The sequence below is a fragment of the Chaetodon trifascialis genome, chromosome 21, assembly GCF_039877785.1.
Source record: "Chaetodon trifascialis isolate fChaTrf1 chromosome 21, fChaTrf1.hap1, whole genome shotgun sequence".
NCBI lineage: Eukaryota > Metazoa > Chordata > Actinopteri > Chaetodontiformes > Chaetodontidae > Chaetodon > Chaetodon trifascialis.
The window spans coordinates 15,025,409-15,040,354 of record NC_092076.1 but is presented as its reverse complement, the minus strand read 5'-3'; the positions used below and the strand labels follow the sequence as shown (position 1 = coordinate 15,040,354).

The 14,946-nt window shown below is 42.5% G+C and overlaps 1 protein-coding gene across 1 annotated transcript in view; it reads right to left on the bottom strand.

Moving 5' to 3' along the window:
* Positions 1–14,946, bottom strand: part of LOC139350109 (myosin-16) — a 45,541-nt gene that overhangs the window by 24,316 nt on the left and 6,279 nt on the right. Inside the window, exons 2-4 of the mRNA XM_070991218.1 lie at positions 5,131–5,358; positions 2,005–2,109; positions 169–255 (exon numbers count right to left, since the gene is read on the bottom strand). Of these exons, the coding sequence (XP_070847319.1) occupies positions 169–255; positions 2,005–2,109; positions 5,131–5,358 (420 nt within the window). The remainder of the gene's footprint in view (positions 1–168; positions 256–2,004; positions 2,110–5,130; positions 5,359–14,946) is intronic.

Below are 14,946 nucleotides of genomic sequence, written 5' to 3'. Positions count from 1 at the left end.
TGTGATTGAACTTAACATGTAATTAGTGTGAAAATATCAAAGATGAAGATATCAAACACCCCCAAAATATGAAATATCCCAACTTAAAATGACATAGACACTACATTTAAGCTAAAAATAGAACAAAACACTGTAATAATAATAATAATAATAATAATCTGAACTTACATCTTCAGCTTTCATCTGTAACTTGGTTTTCTCTTTGGTCAGCAGGTTCACCTTCTCCTCTTCGCACTGCAGGTCCTCGATGGCCTGCTGTTGGGGTGAAACGAGATTTCACAGCCTGGCCCGCACATGTGTCCCTCAATCACTGATCCTCCACAGCATTGCCTCACATCCATCTGTCTGCCACATTGGTGCTTGGAAAGACAGGAGTTGTTTGGTTGCACAGAAAATGTCAGAAGTCATCTCCAGTTTGATCTGACGGATCAGAGATGTTCCCTCTGTTTTATCCATCGACTGGGAACAAACGTGTTGGAACATCAAACTCAGTGACTCCGTGCCTAAACTCACTCAAACAGCTCTTTTTTTTTATAAGCTTTCTTTGTATTCCAGACTAAATCAATAATATTAACACATGCTCAACAGAGAGGAGGAAGATAATGAGGCTTGATGCTGAATTGCTCCCACAGATTAGACTGCTACTGTTGGTCAAAGCATCTGGCAGAAATTAGTGAGCAGGGGCCTCTTATAGCTGCCATAGAGTATGATGAGGTTGTTAAGGGTTAAGATTTCTTTAGATTTCAAAGCATCTGCTCTGCTTTTCAAAGCTGTGAGTGCTGTGTGTCTGATGGAGAGCACATTTATCATGACTGCCACTTCTGGCAGGACCGCGAGCCATATGGTTCCATTTTCCTAAACCTATGTTTCGTTCTCAGTCAAGCAGCAAGCAAGGTATCTCTCTGCGCTCTGATAAATGGGACAAGGCTATCGATTACACTAATAAACACAAATAAAGCTTAACAGCATGACATGCTGTGTAAGTATTGGTGTAGTTTACATAGTTTCGAGTGAGCATGACCATAAATCTCACAGCTAACTTTGTGCTATACGTTACAGTGGGACATAACTTTGACTTGTGTACAGTAGTGAGTTGTCAAAGTTCATTTTTGACTTTGGAAACAGCAAGAAGGGAAAAATTAAACTCACTGTCTTCATCAGCGGATAGTTTGCTCCGCTGTCAGTCAACAACAGGTTGACCTGCACTTTGTTTAAAGGGAAACTCCATCAATACTAAACACAAAGGGCTTTTTACTACCCTTGGGGAGCACTACTCAGCGTAGGCCTGGGCAATATGACAAAAACATAAATAAACTGGGATTCTTAATCCAGCCTTGGACAATTCATGATTTTAAAGGATTTGCATAAATTGGGTTTAAAGGAAGACTCAAACCTCACTGAGACATCTTTGTGTTTTAAGGCATGCGTATGCAAGCAGATATGATGACCACTATACTTTAAAGGCATGTTTTTACAGGTGGACCCCAAAGTTCATTTAACTCTCTGACATTGTGCATGTGCCCAATGTCAGAGAGTTAAATGAAACGGAAAATTTCAATTACAGCACAGCTCAATAAGATGTTTTAAAATCTGCTTCGCGACAGATTTGTTTGACCTCAGTGTGTTTTGGTGAGAAACACTGATGTAAGCATACAGTACCACTGGCTGTTTATATCTAGTTTCATATATTGCTCAGCCCTGACACAGTCTGTTGTGAAAGCTGTTATATAATGTCTTCTGTGGCTCTGGAAGAACTTTGTCAAGTCAGAGAAAATAAGTGCTTTTGCATTCTGAGCCACACTAGAGACTAGAAGTCAGAAATCTCAACCTTTGCGGCTTCATTTTTGACCATTCATTTGTTCATCTGTCTTTCTAACGTGGCACTCCACTCACTTGATTGAAATGCAATATAAAATTGCTGCGGTGGCCCTTTAATACTGTATCTCTGCAAATCATACAGAAATATCTTACCCTGAGCCTTCACAACACTCACTGTTTTCTCACCTGGCTGAGCTCCACCAGATGTTCTTTCTCCTTCTGGAGCTTCTGCAACGCCTCGTCCTTCTGATGTAGCGTCTCTGACAGCCTCCGTACCTCACTATCGGATGACTAGAAAGAGACACAGAAAGGACATAAACAAAAATCCACTTCAAAAAAAATTCTGCAACCTCAAATCATATTACATAACACATATTCGGACTCACTAAACTAATTACTCCAAAGTATCATGCTCAGTAACATCTCTAGGCAAATAAAAGGTTTAGCTCTGATCTACCTCTGTTAAAACACTTCTTTCTGTGGTTATTAATGTTTTCCTCTTGGGCAAGCAGCCATGATGGCTTGTGAATACAGCGGTTTCAATCTGCAGGCTCTTTGCAGACTTTGCAGCCGCACCGTAAAACAATTATCTCCTTTCATGACAGAAACAGATGTCATTATTTTGCCTCTCTCATGTACATCAAAGCTTTATTTGCATGTGGAATCCTGGCTCCTATTGATGACATGAGGACCTAATGAGACAAGTGCGATAGTTTAAAATCTGTTAGAGTACTGGAGTGAAAATGTGAACCAGCAGAATGGGAAAAAGATATACGACGGTGTCAGTTTGAATGCCAATTCTTCGAAAAGGGCAGCAAATATCAGTTTTACAATACATTTCAGATGAGTGAGCTCTGCCCTAAACTTTAGCTGCTTTGAATCAAACAGTCATAATGACTGTTATGGCAACATACCACAAATATTAGACATGGTCACGTCATTTTTTAAAAAGCCCTGTGTCAACTCTGATATCGAGCAGGTCTGGTCTTGTTGCATCGGTGTCCTCTCACAGTTCTCTCCCACAGTATCGTCACCACGTGGGAGACCAATTAGCCAAGAAAACTTTCATATGCCCAGAGTATCAGCTTCTTAGCAACATGACCCAGATCAAATTAATCAGTGTAAATTTGTACAGGCTAAATCAACACTGCCAAGCACCACTGGAGACACCTTTTTTCATCTTCACATGCAGGGTTGTGAGTACAGTACATTCTTGTGGCATTCCTGAGCAAAGATAGCATCATAATCCCTTAATACACCTCAGTGAAACAGATAAAGGGGTTTGGTGAGGGGCTGTAATGGAGATGTCAGAGCAGCCTCTGCTTGTTAGAGTCTGCACAGAGGAGACAGTGCTTCATCATGGCGGGAATGACTCCTTCATCAAGCAGGAAGGCATGAAATTTATGACACAGACGCTGGACTTTAATATGTACACCATTTTTAGTTTCCTTCATAGGCAGGCCTACCTGATACTTTCAGATGGATAATGCTGTATTGGTGTCTAAACTATGAAGTGGTCCCCTTGAGGGGCCCCAGCATTGGTAATAACAGTGGAGGACACTGCAGCATTCGCTCTAATGCACTGTCAGTCAAAAAGGACTCCACCCATCTCTCCTCTGTAAGCTGTAACAGCCTTCCGATGAAGTATGTTTTTTCCTCATTAAATGCAGACGAGCATGTCGTTTTGGTTAATCAAGATGAAAGAAAATTCTCTGCAACACACACAAAAGAGAGTATTCTGTGCTCCTCCCCCTCCTGTATGCAAATTGCAGTGAGTAAAGTTTGCTTTGCACCTCACAGAGAACATGATCTGGCACTATTCCCTCAAGACTTGATTTGAGATTACAACAGACGTTAAGGTTACTGGACGGTAAGCATTGAAGACCTGTGGTTTTGATGTCTTCATCCGCCTCAGTTGCCTAAGTTGTTCCCAGCTGTAGCAGAAGCACCAGTGGCTATAAGGCCTGATCAGCTGTGTCAGCAGGTGGAAAACAAACATCTGCCCATATATGAGCGCCATTAGATGCACCTTTAGTGCTTTCAGTGCATTTTAGCAATCAAATCTTCAGCTCCAGCACTAATATTATCCATCATCTCTGGAGGCAAATCCACACAATCTTCTGCTGTGGGCTGTGTGAACAGACCAGGCAAATTTCAGCTCCTTGTTGCCTCCAGCAACAGGTTCTCTGGTTTGATATCCCTCTGGACACAGTGGCAATAACTGAGGGCATCTGCCAGTCCCTGGGACAATTTCCACTGCTGGGCTGCAGCTTACTGTGGGGTGGGTCAAAACTCAAGCATGAGATACACATGAGATGAGTCATCAAGCAATAAGGACGCATGATATCCTCAGCTGGAGGTCCAGCCTAGCCTCCAGCTGCTTGTTGAAGAGCACCTTCAGGGCCAGCCTAACTTGCGTTGATGGAGAGGCATTTACAGAATGATTTTTGGCAGGTTTGTCCTGTGGATGCTCCAGCTTGGGCAATTCTGACAGTGGTTTGGCTGGCCCTGGGTTCACCTGGGGTACATTTGTCTTTGGCTGGTGGTAACCACGATTGGGCTGTAGCGCAGGGTACCCATTCTTAGCAGAGGGTTAACATTTGGATCAGCAACAACAGAGGCATGACAAATTGGTTTTTGACAGCTCACAGGCAGCTGAATGGGCCGAGGTCCATTTGACATACCTGGGACCCACTGATGCAGGATGGACAATGAGAGAACAATGTTCAGAGAGGGAAAGAAAACTTTGACAATGAAAATGGGGGTTGAAAAGTGATGGGGTCATGTCCCCCCAATCCCCAGTGGATTTTAGGGCCTTGGTGAGTGGATGTTGTTTTTTCACCTCAAAAAATATATTGCTCGCTGCCACCTAAAAACCCAGTGGTACAATATGCAGAAGTTGGAAAAGGTTGTACTCATTTTGGAATAACCACAAAGTTAACTGATTTCCGTGGCTTCTTCATTTTCTATATTATAACTTAGGAGAAAGGTATGACATTTTGGGACAGACTGTACACTTTTTCATTTTCGTGCCTACAACAGCTTGGTCTAATATATACCAGGAGTGGCAGTTGATTATGCTCTTGTTGATTGTTTTAAAGAATAACTGAATGTTTCAAAATGCAAATGCTTCTGTTGTTTTTTTGGAGTAACTCTGTTTTTATACAGTTCAAATAGGATCTAGATGGTGCACCTTGAATTTGTGGTCTTTATGACAGAACACCGTCTTAATGACGGTAGAATTGGCCATTCCCCCTTCGCATCATCAGTTCCAGGAGGTTATCCTGTGGTGAAGATCACATGATGTTCTACCTGTTTATTCTGCTCAGCCACAGTCAGGGCGCTCTCCAGTTCATCCAGGTCTCTCCTGAGGCTGCTGCACTCGGTGTCCAGCCTGTCCCTTTGGAGGGCAAGCTGAGCTGAGCAGGCCTCCTCCTCCTCCAGACGGTCTGACAAGCCTGACAGCTGCTGCTCCAGCTCACGCCGGGCCTTCTCCAGCTGGGCACAGTGCTGCTCGGACGCCTGGGCACTCTCCTGCTCCTGGAGGTTAGCAAACGCAGAGAGAGTTAGACGAGTGGATATACATCTCTTAATGCCAGTGTTGTGTTACCCACAGTATTTCAATTTTTTTTTTTTTTCATTTTCTTGTACCATACATTTCAGAACTAGAATCGGCTGGACATTTTATCCTTAAATCTTTGTGTTGCATTGACTCTGTAGAACAAAGCGTACCTGCTTGCATGTTTAGATTTTATTAGGTTTCCATCACTCTCAAGGTTAGAAAAATAAGTTCCATACTTAAACCCATCTTATACTGTTCCTACATTTATAATTCAATTAGAAAGTTATTGATAAAAATTGTTATCTTTGCTTGTATGCTTTTTAAAGCCCTCAGACTACAACTACTCACATTGCATTTCACTGAAATGACTCTTATTTGCTTTGTGCAATAACATAATGATATCCCTGCTGCAACAGAAATATTACATGATAATATACATGTAATATTATTCTAACCAAACCATAAATAGACTGCAGTTTTAACTGGGAGATGAACTGGTTAATGGAGTTAAAGGACATAGTGAGGTCAAATGAGGTATAAAAAACAGAGAGATTTAGTAAAAGGCTAAGGGGTGAAACATTAATATGAAGGGATTAGCTGAATAAAAGTGGCCAAAGCAAAGAGAGACAATCAGTTCATGCAAAGAAGATCTTACCCCAGGTTGTGCCACAAGATGAAACTTATCCTCTCTCAAGTCAGAAGAAACCTTCCCTTTGTTCATTTGCAGTCGCCTTAATAAAGCACAGCTGAAAAGGCAACGCAGTGACGTACAGTGCCGACTTGATAAGCAAGTTCTACCAAACACCAGGTCACTTTGTCAACAGCCATCCATAACAGGAGTGAAAAGACCTGATTGTGAGAGCCTGCTCTGGTTACTGTTACTTTCTTATGGACCAGTCATCATGGGCAAGGCATTTGGAACGAGCTAATAGCATACCCAAATATCTGGGCATCTGCGAAATGATCAGGCGACCACATTTCCATCTGCATTTATTTCCATAAAAGTACTTTGGTTTGAGTTGCTTCCCTGCCTTTTCTGAGCCTCCTCTCATCATCTGTGTCCTCGTGCTTGGTTATTTGCACCTTTAACACTTTCACAGAGTGATAAGTGAACAGGTGTAAGCAGGTATGACAAGATCAGTCCACACACAAAGGACACGCACACACAAAGGTGCATGTGTCTGTACATAATGTTCATGCACATATAAGACACACACAGATTTATGGTCTGTCAGATGTTTCCATTATTTAGTGGAATGTCTTTCCTTGGTGTATGCTAGGGTTAGCATGCAAGTGGTCCTTGCTAATTTGAATTTAGTAATACTTCTGCTTTTCTTGAGTCAATATGTACTCTGTTATGGTCGGTTGAGGTTTAGTTGTACCAGTACAATTAATTTTGCAACACAGAATGCAGACTCAACAATCAGTGACACATACTGCATTTACAAACCGGCAAGAGTTACCCACAGCTGCTAATCTGTGCTCCAGTGTGGTGCTATAGCTATCCCAATCCAGTTCTTCAGGTTCTGGTTCTGGTCCCGGATCTGCATGGTTTCCATTGGCTTCTTCATCAGAGAGGGAGTGGCAACGGCGACTGCGCCTCGCAGACATCATCTTAACTTTCTGTGTCTATACACTCTTGCTTTGCAGACTTCACCTGTTTGGCAACGTAGCAACTTGCCTGTTCTGACAGAGTTTCCGTCCTCCTGCGAAGTTAATTAGCCGCTTCTCTGTCTCTTTCTTTGCTTGGCGTACAGCTGTTCTGGTTGCTCCAGGTGGGTTTCAGCAGGAGGGACAGTACTAATTCACTCAGTGATGGTGCTCCACTCTGTACTCTCCCAGCAGATTCTCTCTCTCTCCCAACACAACAGCAGCTCTGCTCACCTGTATTTGCCTTCCTTGCGCTCTTTTACCTGTCAGCCTTCTTTTTCTTAATCCTCTCTGTGAGCCTTTGCTATTTTTTTCGTCTCTCTCCTCTCAATCGACCACTCATCTACATTTCATTGTAGAGCGTGCTGGTATATGAAATCCAAACATTCCTTTGCACATACTCCCAGCCTGCCCACAGCCTGCTACTTCTACTAGTAACCCTCTGTAGATAGCCACTGCTCAGTCCACTGCCAGACTGCGTTTCACCACAACAACCTTCTCTCCTAACTTCTCTCCTCCCCCAGAAACAGGTGTCTCTCTCCAGTTTCAGGGGATCCAAAGGTGTCCCACAGGGAGGGCGGTTGGTGTAGGATGTCAGGTCAGGAGAAAAGCCTTCAAACTTGTGCCGTGCTGCCACAGCCCTCCGCTGTCAGAGCCACACCACAGAAAGACAAGAAAACAAGGGCAGTATTCCAGAGTCAAAAGTGCCCTTTCTCCTCTCAGTGTACGTTATAATTGACATAAATGTCTTGTGCACCCACGCCCACATGGTCCCTCCACAATGCCGCGGCATTCATCTCAGCAAGAACAACGAGGCATATTGTCCTTTGGATTCAAGTGTGGATGTTTTTCTTGAATGAAGCTTTAAAGACTAGACTAAGCATTTCCTTATCTAGAGTTAACATCAAGCAGGGCTGCGAGATGGGATCATGATAAGGTAGGAGGGAAATTAATGCTCTCATGTAGCCATTGCAGTAGAAAATAGTGACAAACAAAGACTATAAACACATCATAATTCAGCAAATAGAGGTGTTTTTTATCCAGCCGTGGTATTATTGCATGGTGAATTACAGGAATGCTGAATCAGAAAGAATGTGAAGTATGTACCAGAAGAAATAAGTGGAAAATATAGGCAAAATCTATCCATTAAGAGTAACTGTATAGATAGAAGAAAAGCTACTGGATGTGCAAAAATGTACTTCTGTTTAGATGAATGGGTCTACAGAGAGCCATACATTTGTACTTTACAGGGTATCTCGACATATAAATGTGCACTTTAAAAACCATCCACCTTTGTGACATATGCGCTTTATCTTTATTATTGTGAACACGTATGGAATGTGCAGAATTGAGAACATGTGGAAGCCATCCATTTCATCAGAAACCGCAGACAGAGAGGCTATCTGTGGCTAAAATGGCAACCACCATGCAGGTGCAATGATGTTTTGCATTCAATTTACTTCACAATTTACCAAGACAAATTGTAGTTCATTCATCGCAGCGTTTGATAGTAGTGATTCTCACTCTAAACCAAAGGTTGTGGCAAAGCAACCTTACATGGCCTCTGTAAATTACATGAAGTGAAAATAACACGGAATCTAAAACACTGCCCAAAAGTGGACAGTTACATGAGCAAGGATAAGCACTCTGCCAACGCCACTGAGCCGCTGAAGACATCCAGTCACAAAAAAAAGCAAAAAAAAAACAACAACCATGAACAGGATTTCTGAGAATTCCGATTGTTTTATTTTGACAATGTGGTTTGGGTTCTTGTGTGGAGAGGCAGCACAGAGAGATCTGTTCATGTAACTCCCACTTGATCTGGAGAGGCCAGAGACACTGAGCTGCCTCTCCAGACATTACTCATGTCCAACACTAACACACTTATCTGACAAGAAGGCTGCCGCAGAATCAGATATGTGACTAACTCAAATATGAATCAGGTTTTCATCAAGCCAGCTCTAAGGCTCGGAACCAAGAAACACTATAAAGGAAGGCCAATTTCCCGTTTATACTGCTGTTCTTAAGTCTTATTCATCCATTCATTAAGAGATCTGAATTGCAGTTGATACTGATTACAGAGGTAGAAGGTAATGTAAGGACATGGTTACTGTAGATGAAAGCATTACAGGAAAGCCCTCCGGTTAAACAGATGATCTCTACGTTTGACTGCTCAGTGCTAAATGCAACCCACATTCTGAGAGTCAGAGTTCATAATAGTACCTCCATGAGGTAGAAAGCCTGCCATTTAATTGCTAGCTGCCTTTTAACATCCTAAAGGCAATGATAACACCGGAGGGAAGAGGAGGTTGCGGGTTCAGCTGCCGGATGATTTTAATCTAAGATATTTACCATGGAGTCTTGTAAAAAAAAGACCAAGAGTCTACATCCATGTTAGCGGCTGTGTGAGGCTGCAGTTAGACACAGTGGTGCCTTGAGCTAAATTATATTGTCTGCATGGCAATATGCTCACACCGACAATGTGAACATACTGATGTTTAGTATGTTCATTGTCTTTACTGAGTGTACTAGCACGCTAGAAAAGTGAATTTTCAACCTGATAATAGATGAAATAGATGGTGCTAGATGAAAGGTTAGGGGACCATCAAAGTCATGTTTGTTCATTGTCTGTGAACAATGAAGGTTTTCATGGTGATATGATAGTTGTCAAAATCCCCAAATTTCAACCTCACGGAAGCTAGAGGAAAAGTTAGGATCCATCGTCAGATGTTCATAAACATCTGTGAAAAATATTATTATCAAAAATTATTGCAATTAGTCCAATCATTGTTGAGATATTTTAGTCTGGATTAAAGTATTGGACCGACCAAACAGCCAACATTGCATTGTCATGCAGCTAGCCTGGCTAGAAACATAAAAATAAGAAACATAACAATAAACCATCTGAGCAATAAAGCTTCTTTTTTTATGACAGAGAGAAACCAAGAGCTCAAAGCAGAGCAGAGAGAGGACAAAATGTTTGGAGAACTTAAACCCCAGATATTGCTGTCAGGAGCTTCCTATTTCCTATGCAGTCAGTCTGACAGTCTGATTTCTTGTGCCGAGACTTTCACCCAAAACTCACCTCAAAGTTTATCTCTCCTGACCAATTTGTTCATACATTCAATTGCTTCCTTCCCCTCGCCCTTGAACATCAAGTCAGTCTTCCATTCCCTGGCCTCTCTTCACCCTGAAATCTCCTCCCCTGCTCACCCTCATCCATCTCTCCCTGCCAGTCTTTTGTCCCACAGTTTGCCTTGGGCCTCAAAAACTGCAGAGCCCGTCCAGACTGAAAGTTTTTCCACATGCAGAACTGGGGCATCTGGATAGCTCTGCAGGAACACTCCACATTTATTTCCCATTAGCAGTAATTGAGGGGTAAACAGTGGGCTTTTCTCTGTTTATATCCATTTGTACCAGAGATGGTTGGAACATCAGTGGAAGCAAGAAAAATCTTTTCCTTTCCCCTTTTTTCTTGCATTGGTAATCCTGAAATTTCTCATTCAGCTTGAATGTTTTTATTGGTGTGTTTGTCCTGCACTTCCAAATATGAGTAGTTCATCTCGAAGAGTGAGTGGTGCTGTTCCATATCTTTCATGTGGTTTTTCTGAGTTTACCTTCTGTGGTACTTTTCTAGAAATATTTCAACTACTGTTGGGTGGATGGCCAAGACATTCAGTACAGACATTCACATCCTCCTCAGGATTGTTTGTTATAACTTCATTGGCTTTCCATCTAGCAGCATCATCGGGGTAAAAAAATTGAATTTGTCAAATGATGTTTGGCCAAATATGCGTATGCAAAACCAATGACATTCCCATCAGCCTCAGCTATACTCTGAATTTAGTGTTAATATGAAAATGTTAGCATGCTACTTAGCTAAGGTGGTGAACATGGTACACATTGTGTCTGCTAATATTCAGCGTATGCAGCAAGAATATTGCCTTACTAGCATCAGTATTTAGCTCAAAGCACTGCTGTGCTGCTAGCCTCTTCTTCTGGAATTTTACAACTGGAATCATAAGATGCTGTGAACCAGAGTGCTACAGACCTACATAACACCAGATGTTGATAACATTTGTACAGCATGGATTATATTACAATAGCTTCATCAATCAATCAATTACTTTTCAGGCATTAAATAACAGTGAATAAAAAGAATGTCGGTCTGTCAGGACGGCGTTGACCTCACGGGGCAGCAGAGCATTAAGCTTGATTAAGAAGCAGGAATTCATCGTGCCCTACTTGAGATGTGTGAAGTATCCCTCCAGCCTCAGCAAATGACGGGATAATGAGGAATGGGACAAACTTCCTCTGGAAAACTGGAAGGCTTCCTACAGGCAGCAGCAGCAGCAGCAGCAGCAGCAGCACTAAATAGCTCTGACAAGGGGTCACATTTCTCACTGCAGTCAAATCAGAAGGGCTCCAAGGTATGAATTATGCTGGCTGATCTGTCTCCTCCACAGATTAACTTCATTATTTATGGTTGGCTAATCTAAGCAGCGAAGAAAAGAAACGGTCGGAGCCAAAGCACACCTGGTGATTTCAATTAAATGTTTTTTGTCCGTGAAAGGGTAATTAAAAAGTGAGTTATACTGTTAACACTTTACCTCTACTGGAATAAAATACATTTTGAAAGAAGTATCTGGACTGTGGATTCTAGAGGGAAAACAAAGTTAGATGTTTGGTTTATGAGCATCAACGATAAGTCATTGCACAGAAATCCCTTAATTTATTATCACTTATTTTAGCCGACAGCACAGACATATTCAAGGTCAGCGCACTCAAAGGCACATACAGACAAAGATCAACAGTGACACATGAATTTGTCATATCCAGGCAGAATGACGGTTTACAATGTGTTCCATCGAAGAGTCTGCTAAGGCAGTCAGCACCAGTAATGACCAAATCCCGTGGGCAACCCTGGAGCGCTTTCCACAAACATTGGCAACAGCGGTGCCATGCCACACTCTCAAAATCCTCTGCCTCCGGGAGAGAGGAGAGAAATGAGACATCCACTCGCTTTTGGAAAATGAGACAACCACTCAAACAAAATGATGACTATCATCACTGCAGGAGTTATCTTGAATTTGAACTAGTCTATGAACAAAGCACTCCCTCACTGCAATATAGAGAGCAGTAATTTTGCTTTTAAGTTTCAAGTCTTCACTTCCAAAGTGTAGTAAGGTGTGCTTACCAAACAAGTATTTCACTTGGGCAAAACAAGATTTATGTGGTTTCATTTAGCGAAGGATTGTACGTGCGCAGCATAAGTCTTTTCCTCGAGCAAGCTCGCTATTTATGTATGATTAGATGGCCAAATACATGGCTTTATGTTAAAAAGTAAGTCTGACATTTTCTGTTTGCTCTCTCAGTCTGGGAGCACATTAACAAAATAAAGATCAAAACATCAATTTACTGGTCTGCAGAGCTATTTTGTGAAAATTTTGCCATGAAGCTGACATTATGTGCCACACTGAGGTCATGTGATGAGAGAAGTACAATGTTCATTCTAACTCTCTCAGTACTTTCTGATTCTCCTGTAACAATCATCCTTGATCCCATTTGTCACCAAAGTCTAGCATTTAGCTCTGTTTTTGGTCTCTACCAACCCCTTAGGGAAGTATTTGGCCCCTCTTAGGCTCCTACATCCTCCACTGTTCACCAGCTAGTTGCTAACTTTGCCTGTCTCCCATTTGCTGGAGGTCAGTCAGTGTGTGGTGGGTTTTATCAGAACTTTCTCACAGAAACAGCTGCCTGCTTTGGCTGGAAGCACATTAATGAGAGCAGAAAGACTGAACCAAAACAATAAAGCTGCAGACCAGAAAACCAAAACAATAAGATGAAAGATGTGAAAAGCTCTGCAGAGCTCAGGTTTGTCCCTTTTCACATGACACAGTCATTCTGCCGTATCGCTCATGTAAAAAGTTTTCATTTTGATGGATAAACCTTGTTTTGCATGTGTTCTCATAAAGCAGCGGCAGACGAAAACTAAATGTGCTGCATTCAGTGGTGCACTGAGAAAGAAATACACCCCTGGACATATGATGCTTTGTTGTGATTGGCCAGTGAGCCTAGACCCGGAACATGCACTCGAATGGTAAAGAGATAGACTGGGACGGTAAAGTTTTTACCAGCCGCCCGGCCACCAACCGTCCGGCCACCAATGTGGCAGCCTAATGGGATTTGTTCTTTTATGCCAGATGGTCAAAACACCGCTGGCTGTATTTATGGACTGAATAATGCGGATTTGTAGTTCTCACAATAAAACTTGTGGTAACGCCTCCTCCCAACCAAAGGGGATGTGTCACTCAAACAGTCCTCCTCACAGTAAACCAATCAGTCATACAGTGTGCCGCAGGCCAGGAAACAGCATGGTGCCTCACAGCGTTATGACAGCAGTCTCAGTGAAAAACAGACTGCTTGCTCTCTCAAATAAAACGATCAGCTGGAAAATGGTCAACACAGCAGTAAAAACCCACAGACAGAAATGCAGCATTAAAACAAGCTTCAACACAGTGACTGCCATGGTGGCTGCATCCCTCCCTCCCCTTGCTAGGGTATCATTATCCACTTAATTTCATCCACCCGGGGTCGGTATAATGGCCACGTTGAAAATCCCTTATCGAGCAGAAATTCAGACTGAATCACAAATCATGTGAGTCCTAAAGTATCAAGTCAGTGAAACAAAAGAGGAATGACTTTTTTAAAGGGAAAAAATGAGAAAGGAGAAGGAGAAGTGAAGAGAGAGATGCAGCAGAGCGGAGCAGCAGACTTACAGCTCGGTATTTAGTGGCCACCTCATTCTTTTCCTTGTTAAGCTGGGTGTTCTGCTCCTCTAGCTCGCGGACCTTGGAGAGGAGTCGGTCACTCTGCTCTATGGCTTTCCTCAGCTCCTCTCTCTCCCTCATCCCTGCCTGCTGTGTATGAATGTGCTGCTGCAGCGACAGAGACCCGATGTGGAGCAACACTCACACACACACGCACAGATATTCACACATGCACATACAGAAAGCCCGATATTTCAGCTTGGCTGGCTGATCTCGGAGTCTCTCACTTTTGTTCACTTCTGTCTGGAGTCTGCACTGTACTCTCCCCTCTCTCCTCCATCCACTTCACACACACACAGACACACACACCAACACTCTGTCAAAGAGCTTTGTCCTCTAAAAGACATTCACATGCATGTATGAATACACACACGTGTGCTCACATTCCCTCCCCTCTCTCCAGACTGGCCTCCTGCTGGCCTTCTTTCACTAAAACCATGTCAAACTTTCTTCCTGCATTGCTGCATTGCTACTGAGTGGTCTGGAGCCATAGAGGAAAACTAAGTTTGCAGTCTTCAGCCTGGCCAGGTAGATAAGATAGTAGATAGCAGCACAGAAGGACATGTAACTGGAAACAGCTGCCTGCTGTGCCTGGAAATGAAATCAATGAGGGTGATGAAAGTGAACCAGATCGTAAGCTAGAGCTGCAAACCATAAAACCAAACACAATGAACTTAAACATGCTAAATTTCTCTGTAGAGCTGAACAAAACTACAGTTAAGAGTTAATTCTCTGTGGCCCCATTCACACGTAAACTTAGTTTCCTCTTCTGGCATTTGAAAAAAAAAAAAGAAGAAGCACCTGTTGAATGCACCAACATGGCCCCCATTGCTTAGAGTTATTATACTAGCGTATAATTATTGATGTAACATGGCACCTTAATTATGAAAAGGGAAACAGGAACAACACTTGCTTTTTGATTATGTATTTTACTGCAAACAAACAGTGCTCCAAAGCAGCAATGCAGGTAGAGTTACTGCAATATGAGACCTTGATCAGATCATTTTGAAGACGTTTATGGTTGCTGTTAGTCTGAACCATACAGTTGGTACCAGATGACGGCGGTTTGGCAAATAGGAAAAGGCA